The sequence below is a fragment of the Apus apus genome, chromosome 25 (assembly GCF_020740795.1).
Source record: "Apus apus isolate bApuApu2 chromosome 25, bApuApu2.pri.cur, whole genome shotgun sequence".
NCBI classification, from domain to species: domain Eukaryota; kingdom Metazoa; phylum Chordata; class Aves; order Apodiformes; family Apodidae; genus Apus; species Apus apus.
The window spans coordinates 1413242-1438626 of record NC_067306.1 but is presented as its reverse complement, the minus strand read 5'-3'; the positions used below and the strand labels follow the sequence as shown (position 1 = coordinate 1438626).

The window sequence follows — 25385 nt, the reverse complement described above, 5'->3', positions numbered from 1 at the left end:
TCACCCATCAGCTCCACCACCTTCCTGGGGAAACTGAGGCGCGAGGGCACAGGGAATGGCCCAGAGCAGCGCTTAGAGGTGGAGACCCCGAGGAGGGTGAGCTCCTCTCCCCTCCCCTGCTGCAGGACAATTCCCCGAAGCCCAAAGGAGGGGAGACCCTGGTGAACCCCGCCCCCCCTCAGCGAGCCACCAGCTCCGGTCCTGCCCTTGGGGACAATCCCCCCCCCCATAGTCTTGTCGCAGCAACCGGGGGCAGCCCCGGGGCGGCTCTTCCTGCTGCGAAGTGTATTGGAAAGGTGTGGGGGGCAGCGTGGGGGGGCTCTGGGTTGCACCCCCGGGTGTTTGGGGACATGTTGGCGGTGACATTGTCTGGGGAATGGGCTTCGGGGGGGGGAGGGAAGACGACATTGGCGGGTTTGCCCAGCGCCGGTGCCAGCTCAGTCAGGAGATAAGGGCCGGGACACGCAAACACCTCGTTAGCAGGGACGTTAGGGAAGGTGCAAAGCCCGTCACCCCCCCGGGACGTGTGTGCACAGATGCGACATGTGCCAGGAAGGGAGGGACACACACACACACACACACACACACAAAAAAAACACGGGCCAGATGCCAACCGTGTGCCCAGCGCTGCCCGTCCTGGGGGTCGTGGCTTTGGTCCCCCCGCTCTCTTCTTCTGCCAACCCCTGGTCCCCGCTGCATCCCACCGCCCCGGGGAAAGGGGGGCACAGTCCTGGGAACTGAGGGCTGAGAGCACAGAGCCTGGCAGGGCGCCGGCACCCGCCGGTCCCCCGAGCACCAGGGGAACCCGAGGGGCTGGGGGGAGACCCAGAGCCCCCCCAGATTGCACAGGGCAGGCGCTGGAGCCAACCGGCCCCCTGAGCCATGGGGGGACCCGAGGGGCTGGGGGGGACCCAGAGCCCCCCCCCCGGGCAGGCGCTGGAGCCCACCAGGCGCCGGAGCCAGACTGCTCCGTGTGTGGGGGGGGTGCGTTTGCTTTGGGGGTGCTGCCCCCAGCCAGGGGAAGGCTGGCAATTATGTTAATCCCTTAACCCCTGATTGCCTCCGCCTTCCCCATTAGGTGGGCAAACAGTTTTAGCAGCAGGAGCCGAGATAACCCGTGGGCTACATAAAGCCAGAGCCCTGGGACCGGGCACCCAGTGCCACCCACCAGCAGCACGATGATGTCCCCAGCTGTCCTCTGCCTCTTCTCCTGGCTCCTGCCCGTCACCTCCGGCCACCTCTGGGCTTGGATGTACTCCCTGCCCCAGCACCTGCCCGACCAGGCAGCGCTGGGCAGAAGGGCCGGGCCCGGGGACAACCTGGAGGAGGTGAGTGGTGGGTGACACCCCCTGGGTGGGGGGCTCCTGGGGGAGAGGAAAAGATGGGGAGGGGGGGGGTGGCAAGTGCGGCTGGGGTGGGAGAAGGGATGGATGAAAGGATGGATGAAAGGTTGGATGAAAGGATGGATGAAAGGATGGATGAAAGGTTGGATGAAAGGAAGGATGGATGCAGTGGTGGGAGCGGAGTTTACAGCCCAGGTGGGAGCAGGGGTGGGAGTTGGGATTGTGGCCGGGGTGGGAGCAGGATCTGGGTTTACAGCAGAATGGAGGCGGGGATGGGACCTGACTTTGCAGCTGGGGTGGGAGCAGGGTCTGCAGCCGGGGTGGGAACGGGAGCTGAGGAGCGGGGTCCTGGTGGCGGCGGGGCCCGGGGGGTCCCGGGGGGTCCCGGGGGGTCCCGGGGGTGCCGGTGTCCGCCGGGCCGCCAGGGGGCGCCGTCCCGTTGTGGCCGCCAGGGGGCGCGGGCGGGGCGGGCGGTGCCGGGCGCTCCAGTGGCGCAATCGGTCAGCGCGCGGTACTTATAGGGCAGTACGCGGAGCGATGCCGAGGTTGTGAGTTCGAGCCTCACCTGGAGCAGGACTTTTACAGCCGCCCCCCCCCCCTCCCCGCACCGCCTGCCGCCCCCCGCACCCACCCCCGGCCGGGTTTTCTTTTCCCGGAAGAAAATTATCCTCATTCCATTAATTTCTTATCTTAGTTCATTAACATAATGTGTTGAATTTATTAGCATCATTTATACTGGGGTTTAATAATTACGTGGGGTTTTTTACCCTTTATGGTTCTTTTTTTAATAATGATGCTTCCGCGCCCCTCAGCTCCTCCAGGACGCTGCGGGGGGGTTTCCCGCGGGGATGGGTCCCCCCAGCCTGGCCTGAGCCTTTCTCCCCTTCACTCACTCCCAGCCCCGCTCCACTTCGGAACTTAAAAACGGGCCGTTATTTATCCCGTGCCGCAATTTGTGGCAGGTCCCGGGATCAGGGATGAGGCTTTCGACCCTCCCTGACATGTTCTCTGTGTGTGTGTGTCCCTCGCAGGTGACAACGTGCAGCCCGGCCACCCCATGCGCCCACGGGCACTTCTGTGACGAGCACTTCGGGCTGTGCCTGCCCAGGCGCCCCGCGGGGCAATATTGCCGCCGGGACCCCCACTGCGCCCCCGGCCTCCTCTGCATCTTCGGGAAGTGCCAGCAGCCCGTGCCCCACGGGCAGGAGGGTGAGCAGGGGGCTGGGATGGAGGAGGGGGCGACAAGGGACAACCCCACCCCGTCCGGGAGCTGCAGGACACCGACGCCGGTGATGTCCGGAGCTCTGACGGTGCAAGGGGCGCTGGGCACAGCCCCATCCCTGTCCCCCAGGTTGGGGATGGGGCTGGGGGAGTCCCCTAACGCCACTTTCCTCCCCGCCAGGATCCCGGTGCCAGCGGGACGAGGATTGCGGGGCCGGGGGCTGCTGCGCGAGGCAGCACGGGGAGCGGCTCTGCCAGCGGCGGCTGGAGCTGGGACAGAGCTGCCACGTCCCCCCCGGGGGTCTCGCCTTCAGCATCAACCAGCTCTGCCCCTGCCAGCCCGGGCTGGTCTGTCGGGCCACCGCGCCCGGGCGAGAGTGAGTAGGGGTCTGGTGGGGAGGGGGAGTGCGGGGGGGACACCCCGTGGTTGGGGAGCGGGGGGAAGTGGGGCAGGGATCGAGGTGCCACCAACGTCCCCGTGTTCCCTCCGCAGGAAAGCGTTCGAGTACTGGCCGGAGAAGAGCGAGTGGCGGTGCCGGCAGCGCTGAGCCCGCAGCTCCGCCTGTATTCCCTGTAAATAGCGTGTCGGGAACCCGGGAACCGGCCCGGGCGCCGCGGAGGGATGGTGACCGGCACCGGGGCGGGATGCTGACCCGCATCCCGGCATCGGGGTCGCCAGAGCCCCGCTGAGCCCTGCCGAGGGTCCTCGCCCCCTCCCAGGAGCCGGGCAGGTCCCAGCTCCTGCCCCCCGAGCACCCACCCAAGGCCCATCCCAAGGAGAGAGGCTGGGGGGTCATTGCAGAGCTGAGTTGTGCCCGGTCTCAGCACTGCCTGCAAACCCCCTGTGTGTGTGTCCCCCTCCCCACGCAGCCCCCCCAGGCACGGCCACGGGGCAGGTCTCACCGAAATGTTTATTACAAAGAACCAAGCGAGCGGGGCGAGTCCCCCCACACACCAACGAGAATAAATAAATAAAATACACTTTGTCGGGTCTGTTAAATAAAAGTTTGTGGTTGTGACATAAATACAGGACATCCCTCTGCCCGCCGGGGGGGGGGAGGGCCCACTGCCTGGACCCCAGCTGCCACAGGGGCAAGTGCTAGGGCAGGGGGGTCTCAAAGCACTTGGCAGGCAGTGACACCGAGTTCCCTCCTCCCCCCAAAAAAAAACAAAGGGGGGGAAACTGAGGCACGCAATGGGCAGAGGCAGCTTGGCAGCAGCTGGGTGCTCCTGAGCCCCCTGGCCTGGGCTGGTGGTCTGGGTAAGGCAACAACCCCAGGGACCCTCAGCATCACCCCGGGAGAGGGGGCAAGGGGCTGCCCCGTAAGGGCAAACCCAGCCCCACGGTGGGGGCTGGATGTGGGGTGTCCCCACCCCACCCTGTTGTGATCTCCCCCACAGAGGTGGGGGGATGGGGGATGCCCTGGGGTGGGCACAGAAGGAGAGCCCTGGGGGGGTGGGGGAGGAGGGCAGCCCTGCAGGCAGGGGGGATGGACAGACAGGCTCACAGACAGACAGACAGACAGACACAGCTGGATGGGGGGAGAGCAGACAGGTATGGCGGGGGGGGGGGGCAGGGGGGTTGGGGGGTGCAGGCACCTGGCACCGCCCGGTGGTCCCAGGGAAAGGTGGGGGCCCACACAGGGCCCCCCAGGGCAGAGGGACCCAGTGGTCCCTGGCAGGCCAGGACTGGGCAGTTGTTAGCACATGTTAGATGCCCCCAAACTGGCCCAGATTTGCTTCTTCCCCGGCCCCCCCAAATCAGGCAGAGCAAACACATGCAAACTGCCCAATCCCAGGCAGGCAGCACCCCGGGGGGGGCACAGCCTCGGGCAGTGGGGACCCCTCCACTGCTGGAGCCCCCCAAAGCCTTGTACACACTGCACACGCATGCACAAGCCCCCCGCAGCTGCAGGGGGGGGGTGGGCTGTGGATTGCAGCCCTGCTGGGGGGGTCGTGCAGAGCCAGACTGCAGGCACTGGCTGGGGATGGGGGGGGGAGAGCAGGCAGGGACCCCCCCCCACTGCCACCACCAGCTCAGGGGTCCCTTGGGGTGGCAAACAGCACCATGGAGAAGCGGGGGCATCAGGAGGGGGAAGCGCAGCCCCCCACCCTATGCCCAGGGTAGGGGAGGGGGACACGTTGGCCGTGGGCAGAGCCCCTGGGGTCCCCTTTGGTCACTTGCCCTCCCTGTGGGGCGGGGAGGGCCTGAGGCACCGTGAGATGCTGGGGGGGCTGCAGTGGTGGGGGGGGCAGAGAGACCCCTACACACACCAAGGAATGGGGCAGGGGGAGACCCCAGGGGCAAAGGAGGGGCTCCCCATGGCACGGCTGGCTGGGCTCTGGAGGGGGCACAAAGGCAACTAGGGGGGCTCTCCCCCACCTCAAAGTCGGTGCTGGGGTGGGGGGGCAGAATCCCCAGCCCCCCACCCCCCCTCTGCCTGCTCCCCCCTCACCCTAACGGATGTAAACGTCCTGGCCCCAGGTCTCCATGTCACTCTGGTCGAGGGGCTCGGGGGGGTCGGGGCAGTAACGACCTTGGCCCTTGTGCCCCCCCCGCAGCCCCCGGCTCCCGCCCTCAGCCCAGGCCTGGGGGCGCTGGGGGTCGGGGGGGCTGGCGCCGGGGGGCTCCTCCTCGCCGGGATCCATCTCGATGTCCATGCAGCAGGAATCCCCGGGCTCCGTGCCGGCCGAGTCCCGGCTGCCGGGGGTCTCGGAGTCGAAGGTGTCCTGGCGGGAGAGGCTGCGGGGGGCCGGGCGGGTGGGCTGCGGGGGGGGGGAGGCGGCCCTGCCCGTGACCCCCCAGCTCAGCTGGGCCCTGCCGGGGGGGTCCGTGCTCCCCCTGGCGCGGCAGCTCCCCCGGCACGAAGTGACCCTGGTTAGGAGAAGCAACCACACCATGCAAGGATGGACGGATGGATGGAGGGGAGGGGGTTAGTGAGGGGGGGGGTTAGTGTGTGTGGGGGGTGGGGGGCACATGCCCAGCCTGGCCTGCCTGCAGCCACACCGCTCATCTGGGACACGACAGCAGCAGGTCTCAGCCCCTGGCGCTGGGGGGGTCACCAGGGCAGAGCCAGGGTGGGAAGAGGGAATGGGGCAGGCTGGGGGCGGGACATGAGCAGCGAGGGGGGGGCTGCGGGGGGGGCTGGCACAGCAACAAACAACAACAGGACATGTGTCCCTCCGCTGCCTCCTGCTCTGGGGGGGCTGCTGCCGACCCCCCCGGGCTCAGGAGCGTGAAGCCCCCACAGTGGGATGAGGCTCTGCGCCCCCTCCCAGCCAGCCCTGGCCCCAAGGGGGGGGGGGGGCCGGCAGATCTCCAGGGGGATCCATCTCAAGGATGGTCCCACTCCTGGGGGTCCGCAGATCCCTGGGGCGTCCCCGATCCCAGGGATGGCCCCACGGGCAGGGGCAGGGGAGGGGGGAGGGGGATGCCCCCACTGCCGTCTCACAGCGAGTGCTCCTCGAGCGGCGTGGGGGGGCTGGGGGTGGTCTCGGTGCCCCCGCGCCCCCAGAGGCCCAGGTTCCTGCGCAGGGAGGTGAGCACCTGTACCTGGAGGTTGGAGACGGGCTCGGGGCTGGCGGCCAGCGCGGCCGTGGCCATGGTGCGGTTGAGCAGCGGGTTGGGGGGGGGTGCTGCTGGGGGGGTGCGTGGCCTTCCAGTAGGCCTCCAGGTACTCGGCCAGGTGCTCACAGGCCTCCTCCAGCTGGTTCTCGTCCAGCACGATGTCAAACATCTCCTGAGGGTGGGAGGAGGACGTGGGGCAGGGTGGGACAATGGGGCAGGGTGGGGACCATGGGACAGGCCAGTCTCTGGACCAGGGCGGGGACAATAGGAAAGGGGAGGGACAATGGGACAGGGCAGGGCAGGGCGGGGCTTCTGGATCCAGGGCGGGGCTTCTGGGCGGTGGGTGGAGCCTCTGCCTTGGGGGCGGGGCATGTGGCATCAATCAATAGGTGGGTGGAGCCTCTGGACCCTCGGGGTGGAGCTTCTGGTCCAGAAGTGGGTGGGGCCAACACGCAAATGAGGGGGTGGGAGGAGCTTCTGGTATGGGGTGGGCGGAGCCCTTGGCCGGGGCGTGGCAGGGGCGTGGCAGGGGAGTGGCCAGGGTGTGGCCGGGGCGTGGCCGGGTCGCACTCACGGGCTGACACTGCGCCAGCTTGTCCGACGCCACCATCTGCACGTTGAGGTGCTTGGCCTGGGACTTGCCCCGGGACTTCACCAGCCGCTGCAGCACCTGGGCCAGGGGAGGACAGCCCGGGGTGGTCGTGAGGACCCTCCCAGCACCACCCGGCCCCACCCACAGCCTGGGCTGCCCCCCACCCCACCCACCTCAGGGCTTGCACCCACCTTGGGGGAGGTGATTTTGATGTAGACGATGATGGGGGCCAGGGAGGTCTTGGCCAGCTGGGCCGGGTGGTTGATGGTGTCAGCGTCCAAGGCCACCAGCTGCAGCGTCCGGGCCAGCTCGAAGATGCGCTCGGTCTCACTCTGGACCTCAGCTGCAGGGGCAGGGAGACAGTTGCAGGGTCAGGGGGACAGGAGAGCATGTGGGGGCTTGGGGACAACTGCTGGGAGATGTGACATGGGGAGCAGGATGAGGACAAGATCAGGAGGGGTCTTGTATTGGCCCTTGGCCACTCCAGTGTCATCCCAGCCCCAGGGATTTGGGGCGGTCACTGCAGGAGGGATGTGGCAATGGGCACCCAGCACTGACATTGGCTGGGTGAGGAAGGGGCGAAGCCCCCCCAGACCACAAGCACTTGTGGTGGGTGGTCAGACAGCGCTGTGTGACCAGGGTGTCCTACAGCTTGATCATGGTCAGGCAGGGGAGATGGGGATCCAAGGGGACGTGTCCCCTGTGTCCCCCCGCTGGGCAGGGGGCTGCCAGGGGTCCAAGCTACATACCCAAGACATCTGTATCAGGAGCAGGGGAGGAAGGAAGCGGCACGGAAGGGAGGAAACCCAAAGGAAAGGAGAAAAAGGCAAGGAGAGAAAAAACAACAACAGAGAGAAGATAAAAGGGGAGGAGGGGGAGAGGCTGAGTCAAACCAGCTGGGGGGAGCGCAGGGCCCTGAGTCCCCCCTGTGTTAGGCACCCCATGGCAGGGGACCCCCACATCACATCCCACCGAGCTGTGCCCTGGTGTGGGTGGGATGAGCACCCTGGGATGGGTTGGGGGACAGGAGGCTGTGAGGCTGATACAGATGGAGGCTTGGGGTCTCCCAAGGGGTCTGGGGGGGCCAGCGTGGGTGGCCGAGCCCCCTTACCCAGGCTGGAGCGCGTGCTGGAGCGCTCGATGATGGTGTGTTTGCTGGGGTTGTTGAGCACCGAGCGCTTGGCCAGGGAGATGTCAGCTGTCACCCGCGTGATGGAGATCCTGTGAGGTGGAGAGGGAGAGAGCAGAGTGGGGGACAGGGGGTGCAACCCCCCTCCCGTACACACCCACCCCCCTGGGGAGCAGGACAGGACCCTCCTGCCACCCCCTTGCACAGGGCTGCTTGGAGCTGGAGCCTCAGGATTCCTGCTCCTCCAGGGAGAGATCCCCCTCAAGCACCACAGGGCAGAGCTGAGGGTCCCCACCATGGGCTCAGGGGTCCCCTCTGGGCTCAGGGGTCCCTCCATTGGATTAGGGACCTCCCATAGGATTAGGGGTTCACCTATGGGGCTAGATGTCCCCCATGGGATTAGGAGTCCCCTGTGGGATTAGGGGTACTCCACGGTGTTATAGGTCCCTCCATGGGATCAGAGACCCCCCATAGGATTAGGGGTCACCCTATGGGCTGAGGGGTCCCCTCATGCTGTTAGGGATCCCCCCATAGGATTAGGTGTCCCCTGGCCACCTGTCTCACCTGCCATCAAAGCGATGCTTCAAGAAGTCGAAGAGGGCTTTCTGCATCATGTCTGTGACCTGGGGAAGGAAGGATGGATGGAGAGCCTGGAGCTGGGGTCCCCCCTGTGTCTTCCCCCCCCCAACAAGGCCCCCACTCCTCACCTCATAGCCCTTCAGCGAGGGCCCCACCAGGATGATGGGCCTCATGGAGGGGACCACGTCGTACGGGGGCACGTGCTCAGCCTGTGGGGCAGAGACGGGCACCAGTGGGGCTGGGGTAGGGGGACACTGGGGATGTTTGGCTTCGCCCCTGTGGGGGCAGCTCTGGGGATGAAAGGGGGGGGGGGGTGGGCTGCAAGCGGGGGGCACCCCATCCCCTCCCTGTGGGCCCTCCCGGGAGGTCCTGACACTACTCACCGATTTCTGCTTCTGCTTCGCTACGTCCCGAGAGGCCGCGCGGGGCCGGGGGGGCGAGAGAAGACAAACAAGGCATGCGTGTTACCCGGGGGGCAGCGAGCTGGGCGGGGGGGCGGGGTCTGCGTGTCCCCCCCGGGGGGTGGGGGGTGGCCCCATGGGACGCGTGTTGCCCCCCCGGGGGCTGCCCCATGAGTGTGTTTCACATGAAGCATCACCCTGCTCTTAGATTTGGGGTGCAAGGGGGGGGGCTTTGCTTGGAGAGTGGGATGGGGGGGGCAGAAGCAGGGGGCAGATCCCCCCCCCCTGCCCCGGGCTGTGGTTGTTCCTGAACCCCCCACAAGCCTCTGCCCATTTTGGGGTGGGGGGGGGTTGGGGAGGGTCCATTCCCATTTGCAGGGGGAGACGAGACACTGGCCGTGCTGGCACACACCATGCGCACACTGGGGGGGCCCAGGCAGTGGGTCTGGGGGGACGGGGTCTGGGGGGGGCGGACTGATCCATCCCATGGACCATGGAGGGAATGTAGCCATGGCTTGATCCATTCCATAGATCTTAGGGGGATGTAGCCACAGACTGATCCATCCCATAGATCCTGGGGGGAATGCAGCCATGGCCTGATCCATCCCATGGACCGTGGAGGGACAGAACCATGGACTGATCCATCCCATGGACCATGGAGGGACAGAACCATGGACTGATCCATCCCATGGACCATGGAGGGACAGAACCACGGCCTGATCCATCCCATGAACCATGGAGGGACAGAACCATGGATTGATCCATCCCACGGACCATGGAGGGACAGAACCATGGCCTGATCCATCCCATGGACCATGGAGGGACAGAACCACGGCCAGACCCTCCCCACGGACCAGGGGGTCCTCCCCGTCCCCCGCAGACACTCAAGCCCATGCTGTGGCAGGGGAGGGGGCTCGGGCAGCTCCCCAGCCCCCCGGGGTGCCCCCGCCAGCCCCTGGCAGGCAGTGTTAGGGCAGGCAGGTGCAGCAGGAGGGAGCAGGGCCGGCGGGGGGGCCGTTACCTTCCTAAAGAAGGGGATGCGCTTGGTGTGGGCAGGGGGGGTGGTGACACTGCTCACGCTACTCTTAGGGGAGCGTTGGGTCTCCATGGCCTCCTCCTCCTCCTCCTCTAACTCATCGGGGTCAAAGGCAAAGCTAGGCATGTCCAGGGCACCTGGGGACGGAGGGGCAGGCGGAACCAGGGAGAGGGGAGGGAGAAAAGAAGAGTGATAATGGTGATGGAAGAAGGAGGGAGGGAAATGGAGATGGAGGAGGGACTGGGAAGAGTGGGAGGGTGGTGAGGTGGGCGGGGGAGAAGTAGGGAGGAAGGGGTCGCCAAGGGGGGAAGGGGTGCACCCGCCTGCCTGCACCCGGGGCGGAGGGGTCAGAGCTCAGGACCAGGGGGGGTTACCCAGCAGCAGGGGAGGGGGGTCCCCCCCAGGCTGGACCCCGGACACTCTTACCGCTGGCCGGGGGGGTGGGCCGGCGGGTCCCTGTCACCACGTCACCCAGGCTGGAGCTGGAGTTGTCCCCCGATTTGCTGGATGGGAGAAGCACAGAGAAGGGGACGGGGGTGAGGGTGGGATGGGGAGGTGGGGGGAGTTGTGGGGCAGGGGAGGGGGGTGAGGGATGAGCCCCACCTCGAGCTCAGGCGGTTCTGCCTCATCTTCTGCTCCTGCAGCATCCGCATGTTCTCCAGCTTGACGGGGCTGGGGATGAAGCCCACCTCACAGCCCTCCTTCACCAGCCGCCCGATCCACCAGTCATTGTTGTACTTCTGTGCCGGGGAAGGGTGGGGGGGGGAAACACCTGAAACCCTTAAACACCCACCAGCCCTCCCCAGGCAGACCCCAGCCCCCCAGGTCTCCAGCCCCCTGCCCTGCTCCTCACTCACCTCCTTGATGTGCAGGAAGTCCTTGGGCTCGAAGCAGATGGCCATGCCCTGCACCGGGACGTCGTCGCTGGCCGATGGGTTGTACCCAACGTTTGTCCTCACAGCAAACGCCACCGGCTTCGTCTGCCAACAGGAGAGGAGGGGGCTCAGCATCTGCCCCCACCCCAAACTGTGGAGACCCCCCCCTTGGTGAGAACCCGTTGTCCCCTTGGCCCAGGCAGGTGCTGGTGTGGCCAGTGGGGCTGGCTCAGCTCCTGCGGGAGCTTGGGCTGGGGACACTGTGGCCACACCACCTCATGAACTAACAGGCAATTAGCTAATTGCACCCTGGGCCTGCAGCCAGTGGGTGCTCAGCCAAGGCAAGGACCAGGCATCCAGACAGGGCTCCCAGTTCCACCCAGTAGACCTCAACACCTTCCCAGTTCCACCCAGTGATCCTGGGGCCACCTCTTCAGAGGACGGGACGACACAGGGATGGAGAGCAGGGGGTCGGGGGGGGTCCCTGTGCCCGGGCTCAGGCCCCGTCCTGCTGGGGCAGGGGGTGCAGGAGGGTTGGGTGAGGGGCAGGGGGGTCTCCAGCCCAGCTCTCCCACCTTGGCTTTCTCCAGCTGGGCCATGGCCTGGCGCTCGGCCTCTTTGCGCAGCGCTTCCCGATCCTCCTCCAGCGACACATCCGAGTCCGAGGGGCGGCTGGTGTAGGACTCGGCAGAGCCCTGGGAGGGAGGGGGCGGGCAGGGGGGTGGGCTCAGCCCGCACCGCCCTCCCCCGGAGCGGGGAGCCCACCCAGACCCCACCCCGCGGCCGTTTTTCCCCCCCCCTCAACCCCCCCGCTTCCAAGACCCCTCTCTCTAGGGCTGGCGCCCATCATCGTGGCGTCTGGGCGTGCCGGGGAGAAACCACCCCCCGAAATCTGCCTCCTCCTGCCCAGGCAGGGGCAGCTCCCGCCCGCTGACACCCCGGGGTCACGGCGGGCCAGCCCCGCGCAGCTGTTCCCACCGCTCGGGTACGGAACGTGACACCGAGCGGCTCCTGCTCCCGTCCCGCTGCCGCCGGGCCCCTCGGCAGAGCCGGGAAGGGGACAAGGACCCCCCGGGCCTGCCCGCTGCCCCCCGCTTGTCCCCCCGCCGAGGGGAGGCCGGTGGGGACAGGGCTGTCCCACCCCGAGGGGTCCCCCGGCAATGGGGAAAGGGCGCTGTGGGGCAGCGCGGGGTCACCCCAGGACAAGGCTGGAGCTGGGAGTCGGGGGGAGGGAATCGGAGACCCCCTGCTTGCCCCCCAAGCCCTGAGGCCAGAGCCGTGGACGGGGGACCCACGGGGATCCCTCAGCCCTGGGGCAGTGGGTGCTGCAGGGCTTGGTGAAGGCACCAACTGCCCGGGGGAGCTGCTGCCCCCCAGCCCCTCTGTAATCCCCTAAACCCCACCACGGCCCCCCGAGCCCCCACCCCTGCTTTGCTCCAGCCCTTCCAAACAGGGGGAGCCCCCTTGGTACAGCCCCCTACACAAGCCATGGGGCAGCAGCTCCCCGGGGGACCCCAAAAGCCATAGGACAGAAACCATCTCCTCCCACCCCTGCTGGGGTCTGACCCTTCCTGAGCTCCCCCCAGCCCCACAACGAGACCGCGGGGGCTTTTGGGGGGGGGGGGGGGGGTCACCTGGGATCAGGCCTGATTCCCTCATCCCACAGACCCCATGAGTCCCACCAGCTCCCAGGACCACCTGCTCCAACCCCCCCCCCGAGCCACTTGGGACCCAGCACCAAGGGCAGAACCAGCAAACCAGGACAGGAGGGTGTGTGGGGGGCACATCCCGGGGGGCTGTGGGGCGGGGGGGACGCTCACCGGGGCTGCAGGGGGGTCTTTGCTGCCTATCTCCATGGTGGCAGGGCCGGGTGGGGCGGGCGGGCGCTGGGCTGGGGTGCCCAGGGCTCAGGTTTCAGCCCCGGGACCATCGCAGCCACCCGGGGTATATTTAGCCCGGTGCTGGGCAGGGGGTGGGGGCCGGGGGGGCCCGGGGGGGGCAGGGGCTGCTGCCAAACCAGCAGCTCTGCTGGATGGATGGGGCTGGGGGGGGTGGTTTGGATGGCAGTTGAGGGGGTGACACCAGAGCTGCGTCCCCTGCCTGGCAACCCCAGGAGGGGCAGGGGACCCCTGGGGGGCTACAGGACACCAGATGCTCATAACATGGGGACACACAGACACGACTCCCCCCAGGACCCACAGAGCAGGGGTGGGGGGGGTTGCACAGCCAGGGCTGGCTCAGCCACTGAAATGCTCACACTCCCCCCCACCCCAGGCTGGGCTCGGTTGTCACCCTGGATCCCCCCCTCAGATCCTGGAGGAACAGGAAACCCCTGCAGGCAGGCGGGTCCCTTGGAACCCCCCCGGACAGACACCCCCCCCCCCCCGCCCCCAGACCCTCCCCAGTGACTCACCTGCCGGACGAAGCTGTTGGAGGTGGTGTCGGAGGAGGTGCTGCCGTCCGAGCGCTTGAAGCGGCTCTTGCGTTTGCTGTATTTGCTCTGGGGAGAGGAAAGGGGGGGAGGAGGGGGCAGGAGGGGAGCACTGGAGCTCCAGCACTTGGGGAGCAGCTCTGACATCCCCCCACCCCCACTGCCAGGGAAGCTCCATCCCCCTCCACCCTGCAAGCAAACCCAGGGGATGACGGGAGGGAAACTGAGGCAGGGAAGGGGATGGGGTTGCCCCCCTGCTTGGGGACCATGCAGCCCCCTCCCCAGGGACCCAGCATCACCTTATCTGGGGGGGCTGGATCTCCAGAGAGAGGAAAGGGAGCCTGCTGGGCTGGGGGGTGAGCCTGGCTGCAGCCCCCAAACACCACAGCCCCCCCAGCCAAACCAGCCCCCCAGGGAGGTGGCTGCTATGGGGTCACACATGTGCACCCAAACACCCACCAGCCTGCACCCCCATGGGAGCCCCCGCTCCCTCCTGCTGGGATAGACTGGAGGAGATGGGGCTGCCCCAGTGCCCACCCCCCCCCAGCAGCACCTCCTGAGGGTTGGGGGGTACCAGGGGGTGCCCTGGGCGGGGGGTAAGAGGCCAGGACACGCTGGGGCCAGCGGGGCTGTCACCTCCCCAGGGACTCAGAGGGACAGCTGGGCCCAGCTGCCACCCAGCCCGGGGGTGGGTGGTCCCTGCACCGGGCAGCACTGGGTATTTTTAGGTCCTTTGACCCTGTCCATCCCCCCCCCCAACCCTTCCTGACCCCCACCCACCACATCCATTGCTCAGCAGGGGATGACAATGGCTTGGGCTCAGCAGCCAAGGTCCCCAGGGTGGAGACAGTGGTGTGGGGTTCACCACAGCCACCCAGAGACCCCCCCCCAGAGGTGGGGGAGACACCCAGCCCTGCCAGCACCTGGCTGGATGTGACCAGGGCCTGTGTCTCCATCCCCTGTGTTCCCCCCCCACACCTCAAAACTGTCACCCCAATACTCCCCAGGCTGCCACAGACTGGTGTGGGAGGGGGGTCTGTCCCCATGATGCTGGGGGGACCACCCAGCCAAACCACGGGGATGAGGTGTTCAGTGGGTCCACAGTGCCCCCCACTCCGTTGGGGACATATTTCTCCCCTCACCCCCATGCTGAAGGGGACAAACTGGGGGACACACACACACAGACACCACCCCAGCAGAGTTTTCCCAATTCCTAAAAGTTTCCCAATGCACACACACAACACCCCCCTCCCCACATCCACCTTGGGTGGGCAAACCCCAGGGATTGGGGGTGGGGGGTGACAGTGACACAGCAAGCAGCACAAATCCCCCCCCCCCCCCAAACACGCACTCCCCCCAACCCTGGGGGGCTGGACACCCCATTCCCTGGGAATGCTTGGTGTTATGAGGGAAGGGGGTGGGAGGATTTGGGGTATCTCCCGGGATATGGGTGGGGGCCCCCCCTGTTTGGCATATGGGGGGGGGGGAGAAGAAATAAGCTTCATGCTGGGGTGTAGGGGTTGGGATGGGGGGTGAGCCCCGTGGGGGAACCGATGGGGTGAGACCCTCCCCTCCCCGTTTCCCCCCGCGAAGGTACCGATGCAGCCCCCCCCCCGCGCCCCCAAATTCCCGGGGGTGTCACCTGCAGGGTGGCGTTATCCAAGACGTCCATCTGGATGTCCTGCGTGGAGCTGTAAGGGGTTCGGGCCATGCTGCCTTCCCGCACCATGGAGCTCCCCGGGGGCCGCAGGGTTTAGGCTTGGAGGGGTTGGTTTGGTTGTTTTTTTTGGGGGGGTGGGTGGGAAAGGGGGCGGGGGTAACGGACACGAAAAAAAAAACAAACAAACAACAAAACACCCCAAAAACCACGGAGAGAGGGAGAAGATGACGATGGAGCCCAGGCCTGGCCTCTGCCGTACCGGCCCCCGCGGTGACGGCGGCCCCGGCAGGGAGAGGAGGAGGAGGAGGAGGAGGAGGAGGAAGGAGGAGGAGGAAGGAGGAGTGGGGATGGCGACGGGGGGGGATGAGGGATGGCGGCTGCCTCCGCCTCGGCCGCTCCCACCGCTTTCCCGGGAGGGGTGCGGGATGCAAACACACACACCCCCCCTTCCCCTTTTCAGGTAGGGTATCCCCAAAACTGGAGGGGGGAAAGGGGGGGGGGGGGGGATGAAGACGCCGCGGTCCCTAAATGGGGGGGTGGGCACCGCGGCTTGAACCGCCCGCCTGGGGGGAGACGAGTTTCCTGAGGGAGGGGGGACTGAAAAGAGATTGGGGGAGCACAAAGGACCCCCAGGCTGTTTTGTGGTTTGGGGGGGAGTGGGGGGGTGCAAGGGCCGCTGTGACCCCCGCCCCTAATCATCAGCACCCGGAGCAGGATGTGTCACAGGCTGGGGAGCCCAGGGCTCCCTCAGGACTGTCCCTAAACCTCCCGTTTCTCCCCCCCCCCCCGACCCTCCCACCTCAGCTGGATCCCCACGGGGTCTGCACAAGCTCCGAGTGACCCCCCGAGCCCCTCTGCCCCCCATGGGCATCCCCACCCACCCACAGAGATGCACCCCCGGGAACCCTGCAACAACGGGGGGGGGCTGCTGGGGGTGCTGGACCCCCCAGGCAGTGGAGAAGGGGCTGCCGGCAGCCTGGGGGGGCTGGCAGGACACGGTTTGCCTCTGCCCACCCCCCAGGGAGCCCACCCACCCCGGGGCAGGACGGGCTGAGACCTCCCGCACTCATCTCACACAACTCCCTGCAGGAGCCGTCGCTGTTGGGAAGTTAAAAATTCCTTGTGACCTCCCCCCTGCCCCCCCAGCCCCACCTCCCCCCCCCAGCAGGGCTTTTCCTGCTCCTGCTCCTGCAGCTGCGGGACAATGTGCCCGGGAAGCAGGACAGCTGACGCCACATTTTCCACTATCAGTCCCCCCATCCATCACCAGCACAGGCTGCGTGGCTGCCAGGCAGGTTTGGGGAGGGGGGAGGCAGGGGGCTGAGCTGCCCACAGCCACACCAATCAGCACCACGACCCCCAGTGACCACCCCAGAGCCCCAGCTCTGCCCAGGTCCGCACCTTGTGCCAGGTTGTGAGGACTTCATGAACCCCCCCCAGCACCAAAGCCCACCCCTCTCCTGCTGTACCCACCTTGCCCAGGCCTAGGGGATGCAGCTGATGCAAGAGCTGAAGCCCCCGGAGGGTCTTGGTGGGGGAAGCAGAGGGTGTTTTGTGGGGGCAGAGGGAGCGGGGAGCCTGCCCGGGGGCGGAGGGTGATGCACCATTCCCTGGCAGCTGCGTGGGAGCCTAACAGGATTATGGCATCTCTCCCTTCCCGCTGCCAGAGCTGCTCCCTGGGGCCCCCCCGCTGCAGGGGGGCACGGTGTGCCAGCACAGCCCCCCTGCCAGGGCTCCCGGGGGGAACCAGGGCATCTGCTCTGCCCCTGCCCGCTGCTCCCAGCACCAGGAGGGCACAGGGCTATGGACATACTGGTGTGGGCATCCCACGGAGCAGGTGGAGGAGGGATGGCAGGATCCCCCCCCACACCCCCGGGATGAGCTGAGCAGCAGCATCCCCACCTGGGCTGAAACCTCTCCTGGAATCCGGGGGCAAAGCAGCCTCCTCATCCCTGCTACCCTGGAAAGCAGGGAGCACGAGGTGAGACTTCCACAGGGCCTGGGGACACCCCCGTGTCACTCCCACCCAAAGCACGAGGTGAGACTTCCACAGGGCCTGGGGACACCCCCGTGTCACTCCCACCCTCTCCAGCCCACACAACCTGCCAGGTTCACCCACAGGCTTCACGGGACATGGATTTCCAGCTGGGAAACCACGGAGCTGCTCCCAGTTTGGTAATTAAAAGCCCAGCCACACGCTCCCGTCAGGAGCCTCCAGATCTGGCTGTTTTGTTGTATGAAAATGATGAGTCAGTTTTTAAACAGCAAAAGCCTGTGTTTATCTGTGTTTTTCCCTCCAAATGAACCAGAAATCTGTTGCCACCGGCTCCTCTTCTCACGCCATATGGTGACTGAGCTGCGGCCGCCAGAGCCCAGAGGAGCCTTTAGCATCTTCTCTTGGGAGCTTAACGAGGAGCCCTCGGGGGCTTCCACCCTCCAGCCACCCACAACCTCCAGAGGTTGAAGGGAAGGAGGGAAAACAATTCTTTATCTGGACCCCGTTGGACATCAGGGTGGTTAAAACGCCAACATTTCACGGGAAGATGTTACACTTAAAATGGGAATTCAGCCACTGTGCTGTTAGGCCAGTCACAATCTACGTGTTAGCACTTCACAAGCTTTTTCTTCTTCCAGGAACCCCTCACCAGTCTGTTCCTGGAGAAGCTCCAGCACGTCTCTGGGTCTTTTCTCCACCGCAAAGGACACCAGTTGCCACTGGGCCCATTTGAAGCTTCACTGTGGTGTTTCCTGGGGAGGCTGGGAGAGCCATGAGACACCGCTCAGCCTGTCCCTGCCTGTTCTCCGACTGGAAACGGAGCCAGGGACACTTCCAGGCCTCACCTGGCTCTCGGGATGGCTAGGAAGGCAAAACGCTCTCAGCCAACACCAGCCCTGTGTTACCAACGGGTTATTTAAAAGGAAAATCCCCCTTTCCTCAGCAGCACCATCGCCCAGGAACTGTAAACGAGGTGGAACTTGACCCACATGTGGAAAAGCAGCAGGATCTGAGATCCTGGCCCTTCACACTTCAGGGCGATCCCTTGGGAAACCAGGAACACCAGCTGCCCGAGGCGGAAGAAGGCAGAGCCCAGCCTTGGTACTGAACACCCAACAGAGCTGGCATGAAGCTCTTCCCACCTCCCCAGTGCCCCCAGTCCCCTCCCAGTGCTCCCAGTCCCTTCCCAGTCCCCTCCCAGTGCTCCCCACTGCTTCCCAGTCCCCTCCCAGTGCCTCCCAGTCTCCTCCCAGTGCTCCCCAGTGCCCTCCCAGTGCCCCCAGTCCCCTCCCAGTGCTCCCCAGTGCCCTCCCAGTGCCCCCAGTGCTCCCTAGCGCTCCCCAGTGCCCTCCCAGTGCTCCCAGTCCCTTCCCAGTGCTCCCCAGTGCCCTCCCAGTGCTCCCAGTCCCTTCCCAGTGCTCCCCAGTCCCCTCCCAGTGCTCCCCAGTCCCCTCCCAGTCCCCTCCCAGTGCTCCCCAGTCCCCTCCCAGTCCCCTCCCAGTGCCCCCCAGTCCCCTCCCAGTGCTCCCCAGCGCTCCCAAGTGCCCCCAGTCCCCTCCCAGCGCTCCCAGTCCCCTCCCAGTGCTCCCCAGTCCCCTCCCATTGCCCCCAGTCCCCTCCCAGTGCCCCCAGTCCCCTCCCACTCCCCCCACGCCGCCCCCGCCCTCCCCGCGCAGGCGCGGGCTGTACCATCCCGCGGCGAAGAGAGGGGGGGGTGCGGGGACAGAGACGCGCTTCGTTCCCCTCAATCCCGAGCCAGCCCCGCCGCCCCGCTCCGTCCCCCCCGCTCCCGAACCCACCAGGGCTCTCCCCTCGCCCCTTTCCGGGCCGCCCGGGAGGCTGCGGGAGCGGGGCCGGGCGGGGCCACCCCCCGCGGCGCGGGCTGTGGGCGCGGCCGCGCGCGCCGCCTCTTCCTCTCGGGCCGCCGCCGCCATGAGGTGAGGGGGCTGCGAGCGGCCGCGCTGCGGGGCCCGGGGCTGCCGCCCGCCGGGGCTGCGGCCGGCAGGGCTGCCCCGCCGGGCCCCGGGGAGCGGGGGGGGACGGGACCCACCGGCGGAGCGGTTGCGGGAGGAGCCGCCCGGCAGCGCTGCGGGGAGGGCCCGGCGCGGCCTCCTCAGGCCTCGGGGGGAAAATGGCGGTTGGGCCGCGCGCTGGGGAGGGGGCGAAATGGCGGCCGGAGGGGAGGGGGAGCGGGGCTGCGATCCCGGGCCCCGCGATCCCTGCCCCCCCGGGCCCCGCGATCCCTGCCCCCCCGGGCCCCGCGATCCCTGCCCCCCCGGGCCCCGCGATCCCTGCCCCCCCGGGCCCCGCGATCCCTGCCCCCCGGGCCCCGCGATCCCTGCCCCCCGGGCCCCGCGGCCTCCGGCTGCTCCCCCCGGCCCAGCCCGCTGTCCCCCGGGCTGTCCCGGCCGCGCCCGGCGCTGAGCGCTGTGCCCGCTTCCCCGCAGTATGCTCCGGCTGCAGAAGAGGCTGGCCTCCAGCGTGCTGCGCTGCGGGAAGAAGAAGGTCTGGCTGGATCCCAACGAAACCAACGAGATCGCCAACGCCAACTCCCGTGAGCACCGAGGGGGCCCGGGGTGGGTCGGGGATGGGGGAAGGGGCTCCGTGAGTCGCTGGGTAGCAAAAGAGGTTGGCTGAGGTGAAATTCTGGCACTTGGAGCAGCTGCTCTGGCCTCGAAAGTGGACACGAGTCCGTCAGCAGGTTTGATGGAGCTCCCCGGTGCCCTGACAAGAACGTGGTGGCTGGTGAGGTCCTGGGAGCAGGTTTAGTACCTGGTGTCCTCTGAGATCACCGGTGAGGGATGTCAGGAGGAGGAAGGGAGGGGAGGGAGGGGAAGGAGGAGCTGCAGCAGCTCGAGGAGCCTCTGGGGGAAGGTCCGGCTCAGCCTTTGCGTTGGATCCATTTGCTACCAGCTGGATGGAGTCTGTAGGTGTCCTCTCTTGCACAGATGATGTTGAACGTGGAGTTTTCTTCCCGTAGGTCAGCAGATCAGGAAATTAATTAAGGATGGGCTGATCATCCGCAAACCGGTGACCGTTCACTCCCGTGCCCGGTGCAGGAAGAACACCTTGGCCCGCAGGAAGGGCAGGCACATGGGCATTGGTGAGTGCTGCATCCCAGGAACGGCCTTTTTCCATGGTATATGGTGTCCCCGGGAGCTTCTATTGAGGAACAGTCTCCCAAGAGCCTCATGGCAGGGCTTAAAAACAGTTTGTACATCAGTAGTTTTCTTTTTAAAGAGGGGGATGAAGCACCCCAGCCAAAGCACGTTGTGGTGCAGTTTGCAGAAGCTGGGCCTTGTTCTCATCCCGTTTTCCCTCCCCAGGTAAGAGGAAGGGCACAGCCAACGCTCGCATGCCCGAGAAGGTGACCTGGATGAGGAGGATGAGGATCCTGAGGCGCCTGCTCCGCAGATACCGGGAGTCCAAGAAGATCGACCGCCACATGTAAGGCTGCCCTGCCAGCTCCTGTGTCTGCACCCCCAGGCCTCCCTTCCTTGCTGTGGGCAGACTGGGGGGAATAAAACCTCCCTGAAAAGTACAGCACTGGAGAGCTGCACTGTAGTCATCCCAGCAGTTCTCCAGACAAGCTCTTGCCTCCATCTCCTCAGCCCCCTCCAGAGCCGCCCTGCTCCTCCCCACACGCTGGTGGTCACTGCTGCTTGGAGCTGGGGGTGCCTGGGAGCTGCCTGGTGGTTTGAGCTCCTGGGCAGCCTCGTTAAACCCATCTCCTTCTGCTCCCCTAGGTATCACAGCCTGTACCTGAAGGTGAAGGGCAACGTGTTCAAGAACAAGCGGATCCTGATGGAGCACATCCACAAGCTCAAGGCAGACAAAGCTCGCAAGAAGCTCCTGGCGTAAGTGCTGCCTCTAAAACCTCCAGCCTTGCAGGGTGGGGAAGAGTTTTGGTTTTAAATGACTCCACAGGCTGGTTGTTCCAGGCTCTGGCTGGGGAATCAAGCCCCAGCTGGGCCAGGCTGGCTTGGAGTGGGGCCTGGTCACTCATGGAGCTGGAAACTGGTTGATCCACTGGTCCTGGGTCAGGAGACAAGTGATGGGGGGAGGCAGCAAAGCCAGGGGTTGTCCCCAGTGCCCGGTGACAGACCCAGCTTGGTGTGAGCTGCAGCAGAGCTCTCCTTGGCACTGGGTGGAGCAGGATCCCATGGAGCAAGAGGAGCCCAGGGCTGGTGGGTGAGCTTTCTGCAGGTTAGCTGAGGTGATCCCAAACTCCTGGCATTGCTTGCAGGGACCAGGCTGAAGCTCGCAGGTCCAAGACCAAGGAGGCCCGGAAGCGCCGCGAGGAACGTCTGCAAGCCAAGAAGGAGGAGATCATCAAGACCCTCTCCAAGGAGGAGGAGACCAAGAAGTAGAGGCTGCCGGGCTTGTGTACATATTGTTTCCATCAAGGAGTATTCAATAAAAGCTCTAGGACTCCTCCCACTACTCTCCTGGGTTTCTGGAATGGGAGGGACAGGCTGGTGGGGCTGGTTCTGCCTGATTTGTTGGGAACAAACCAACCCCCAACCTGCGTGTGGCCAAGTTCAGGGTGACCTGATGCACTTCAGCTGGGAGGGGACCAGCTGTGGTGGCCTCGAGGGTAGCAGAGGGGAGCAGCATGTCCCAGGTGGGGTACAGGGTGTGTGACAGGGCCTCAGGAGCAGCCCCTGGGGGAGGGTGGCTTCCCAGGGGGCTGGGGGCCAGTGAGGAGTGGGACATGCAGGCCCCACACCACCAGGCTCAGGCCAGCACTATTGGGGGGGCTCTGAGGGGTTCTGTGCTCCTGCAGCCCCAGGACACATGGGGCAGGGAAGGGTTGCACAACCCCCCAGCCCCAGTGTGAGGGCTCTGGAGCCAAAGCTCATAGCAGGGAGCCCCCCCCCACGACCAGGTCCAGCCCCCCCCCCCAGGCCACCCCACACTTACACAAGCAGCTCTTCAGCAACACAGGCCCCTGGCACCGGCGACTGACCATCCATGTAGGTGGGAGCAATGTGTGTGTGTCTGTGTGTGTGTCTGTGTCCGTGTCCCCCTCCCATCAGCTCTGCCCCCTCCCTGGCACCAGCCAGGGCTTTGTAGACTCGGGGGGGGCACGTTCTCCACCCCCAGGAAACAGCTGAGGCTCTCCCACCTCATCACACAGGTGATGGCACCACCTGGGCACAGGGCTGGGGGGGCCAGTTTCCCCCCAGCTGCCCGGTGTGTGCCCCATGCCCCCACACCATGTCCCCTCATGTCACCCCCCCAGTGCCAGGACACCCCAACGTGTCCCCGGTGCCCTTGGCCCTGCATGGTGACACCACGGTGTGACACACAACTCGTGTGGCCAAAGAAAAGCGCCCCAGTGCCCACGTGGGGCCCCAAAACAACGGGCCAGGGACACCCCCCCACCCCGGGGGTGATGTGACACCATCCGCGCTGGGCACGGGGCAGTGACAAAGTGACAAAGCTCCTCTGGCCGGCGCAGAGACAAAAGACCTGGTGGCACCAACAACCCAGCAGTGATGACAGCATTTTAATTTGGGATGGTGGGGATGGGGCGGGTGCCACCCCGGGGACCACCCCGGTGTCCCCATCCCAGCTGGGCACGCGCCTCGGGATGGACCCCAAGGGATGGGGACACTGGGGACGAGCCCCCCCCCCGGGGAATGGCTTGGGAGAGGGTGGTGGTGGGGACGGGGGGAGTGGGTTTCAAGCAGTGCCCAGATGGAGCTTCCTGAGGTGCGGGATCCAGGGAGGTGGCACCGGGGCGGGCACAGCCCCTCAGATCTCGGTCAGGGCCTCTGCGGGGACCAGTCCCCGCTTCCTGCCGCTGGTCACCCGCACCAGCCCCTGCGTCCTGCCCACGCCGACACAGATCTGGGACGGACAGACGGACGGAGAGACAGCGCAACACCCGCCCCAACTCAGCACAGCCCAGGGTGGCTCGGGGAGGAGGGGGGGGGGGGCGGGGTCGGCGGGGTCTCCCCCTCACCTGGTTCTCCCGCAGGCTGATGCGCCCCTGGCCCCGGTCGCCCCGCACGGCCCGGCAGCTCCTCCAGACGCTCTCGCCGGGACGGACGCGCTGGACGAAGTTGGCCGGGAAGAATCCCAGCCGGTCGCCCACCTTCCCCTGCGGCGCGGCAGCTCAGACCCCCCCCAAACCCCCCCTGCACCAGTGGGTGTCCCAGCAGGACACCCCCCCCGCCCCTCCCTCCCCGAGACCCCCCTCCAGCAGCCCCCTGACCTTCCACCATTCCTCGTTGGAATCATCCACCAGCGTCACCCTGTCCCCGGGCCTGGTGGGGAAGGAGGTGTGGGGCAGTGCGGGGATGTCCCCGCAACCCTGCTGCCCTGCCGTAGGTCCGGTGACCTTCCCACGCCCCCCCCATCGACCCCCTCCCCACTCACTGCAGCGCCAGGTCCTGCTGCTCCTGAGGCACGAACTTGTAGAGAGCCACGTAGGAGAACATGGGAGCCCCGTCCCGCCGCGCCGGGCCCCCCCGGGCAGCCTGTGGGCACAGCCAGCCCTGCCCCACAGCCCCCAGCCCCGCCCCACAGCCCCCAGCCCCACGCCCGTGCCCCATCCCTCTGCCCCACAGCCCCAGTGCATCACCAAGCCCCCCCCGGTCCCACCCTTCATCCTAAACCCACCCCACCCAGACCCCCACCTGCTGCTCAGGGCTCTTCTCCTCCTCACTGTCCCTCTCTGCTGGGGTGACAACTGCTCAGACAGACGGACAGGGGACAGTCAGCCCTGACACCCCCCCCCCACCCCGGCCCCCCACCCCCAAAGCCACCCCCTTACCACCATCACTTGTGGTTCCTGTGCTGCCAGGGGTGTCCCCGCTTTCCTCCCCAGCCCCTGCCTTGTCACCCTAGAGCAGGGGGAGGTTTTCTTCTGGAGGGGGGGGGCGTCCCCACACCCCCGCGGTGCCCCCATCCCTCCCCAGTCCTGGGGGCTACCTGGGTGCCGGGGGGCAGCTCCGTGGGGCCGGCGCCGTGTGCCAGGGAGGTGCCGAACCGCAGCGCCTCGTACACCGGGTCCACCCCCGCACCGGGGTCTGCGGGGGGGGGCGGGGAACAGGGGGGGTGAGAGCCGCCCCAGCCCAGCCCCAGGGAGAGGGTGCACCCCACGGTAAGTGCAGCCGGGGTCGGGGGGCTCACCTGGGGGGGGTTCACCCTGCGCAGAGCCCCCCTGCTCGGGCAGCAGCAGCGGGGAGCTGAAATTGCGGCGGAAAACGGTGGCCTGGGGGGAAAACCCAGGGATTTGGGGGGAAAAAAAGGGGGATCCCAGCACCCCCAGCATCCGGGGGAGGGGGCAGAACTGGGGTGCTGGGGAGGGGGGGGAAGGAAATCCCTGTGCCCACACGTGTCCGTGGGCACAGGTCCCAGTGCACACGCGTGTGTGCAGCCACGTATCCCGGTGCCTGCAGCCCCCACCCCCCCCCCCGGGGACAGGGTTGTGTCGGGGGGCTTCGGGGGGGTCTGGCAGGGCTCTGTGTGTGTCCCCAGCACGTACCGACTTGCCGGGGCATTGCTGGTGCGAGATCCCCTGGGAGCACCAGAGGTGCACGCCGGCCTTGCACGCCTTGCACCGCAGGCCCTGCCGAGAGTTGCCTGCAGACAGCGAGGGGGGGTCACGGCCAGGGCTGCCCCCCACCCCCGCCCGCCCCCGGCCCTGCCCACAGCCCCCCCGGACCCCCGCATCCCGCCCCACCTGCGATGAGCTGCCGGCACAGCTCGCAGGGGCAATGCTTCTTGAAGACGTACTGCTGGAAGCCGTGTGTCCGGGGGGGGGCACGGGGGGGTCTCGGGGGGCTGCACCCCCCCGCCTGGCCGCGGGAACAGGCTCTCCACGCTCTTGCTCCGCAGCAGCGTCCGGAGGGACAGTGACCGCTTCAGCCGCTGCATCTGCCGGAGGGACCCCCCCGGGGTGGCAGGGACCCCAGGAGGACTCGAGAGGACCCCCTGGGGGTTCGAGGAGGGTCGGGAGGACCCCCCAGGGGCGGGAGGGACCCTTCAGGGACAGCGGGGACCCCAGGAGGGGCCGGGGGGACCCTCAAAGTGTAGCAGAGTCCCCACCCCCCTGATTGGTAATGATCCCGGGCAGGGTTGGGGGACACCCCAGGGCTGGCAGGGACCCCTCCCAAGGCCCCCCCTCCCCGCAGCAGCCCAGCCCGGTTGCGGGGCCGGGCGAAGCTGAACCCCCCCCGGACTGAACCGGCGAACCCCGAAACGGCTGAAAGCTCCCGAGTCTGGGGGCACCGCCGCCCCCCCCGGTGCCCACTCACAGCCTCGTGGCTCCCCCCGCCCCGGGGTCCCCCCCGTACCTTGCTGCCGTGCCCGTCCCCGGGGGGCGGCGGCTCGGGGGGTCCCGCCGGTTCGTTCTCCCCGGGTGGCTCCGTCATGCGCCCGCCACGCCCCCCGCCACCTCCTCCTCTCTCCCTCCCCCCCCCCCCCCGCGCTGTCGCGACAGCGCCGCGACCCGGTCACGACAGCTCCGCGCTCAAGCTGCCTCCAGCCTCTTCCTGCGGGGGGGATGGAGATTTATGCTAATCCTTGGCTGCCCATTGGC

General features: G+C 67.0%; 4 protein-coding genes and 1 non-coding gene across 5 annotated transcripts; 3 read left to right on the top strand and 2 right to left on the bottom strand.

Moving 5' to 3' along the window:
- Positions 1–1247: 1247 nt before the first annotated feature.
- LOC127394513 (dickkopf-related protein 3-like) lies at positions 1248–3463 on the top strand. Its single transcript, XM_051640523.1, has 4 exons — positions 1248–1328; positions 2375–2552; positions 2746–2941; positions 3058–3463. The coding sequence occupies exons 1-4, from the start codon at positions 1251–1253 to the stop codon at positions 3110–3112; spliced, it is 507 nt and encodes a 168-aa protein (XP_051496483.1). The 5' UTR covers positions 1248–1250; the 3' UTR covers positions 3113–3463.
- Positions 1826–1916, top strand: TRNAI-UAU (transfer RNA isoleucine (anticodon UAU)). The gene is given in 2 exon segments: positions 1826–1863; positions 1881–1916. It is a non-coding gene; the product is annotated as a tRNA-Ile (tRNA).
- CACNB1 (calcium voltage-gated channel auxiliary subunit beta 1) lies at positions 3464–14982 on the bottom strand. The gene is given in 16 exon segments (XM_051640516.1): positions 3464–5313; positions 5315–5439; positions 6118–6195; positions 6197–6304; positions 6707–6802; positions 6916–7067; positions 7836–7945; positions 8418–8476; positions 8561–8641; positions 8816–8835; positions 10296–10372; positions 10473–10609; positions 10727–10849; positions 11320–11439; positions 13158–13244; positions 14818–14982. Coding segments are annotated over 16 exon segments (1752 nt in total). The 5' UTR covers positions 14905–14982; the 3' UTR covers positions 3464–5021.
- A 3734-nt stretch (positions 14983–18716) lies between these two features.
- RPL19 (ribosomal protein L19) lies at positions 18717–21271 on the top strand. Its single transcript, XM_051640522.1, has 6 exons — positions 18717–18768; positions 19279–19385; positions 19812–19934; positions 20158–20278; positions 20578–20688; positions 21078–21271. Exons 1-6 carry the CDS (start codon positions 18764–18766, stop codon positions 21199–21201), a joined length of 591 nt encoding a protein of 196 aa, XP_051496482.1. The 5' UTR covers positions 18717–18763; the 3' UTR covers positions 21202–21271.
- Positions 21272–22395: 1124 nt separating this feature from the next.
- Positions 22396–25218, bottom strand: STAC2 (SH3 and cysteine rich domain 2). Its single transcript, XM_051640080.1, has 11 exons — positions 25040–25218; positions 24528–24706; positions 24330–24427; positions 23975–24056; positions 23774–23871; positions 23616–23685; positions 23479–23531; positions 23219–23319; positions 23055–23106; positions 22803–22940; positions 22396–22687 (listed from the first exon to the last, which is right to left on the bottom strand). The coding sequence occupies exons 1-11, from the start codon at positions 25216–25218 to the stop codon at positions 22592–22594; spliced, it is 1146 nt and encodes a 381-aa protein (XP_051496040.1). The 3' UTR covers positions 22396–22591.
- Positions 25219–25385: the final 167 nt, after the last annotated feature.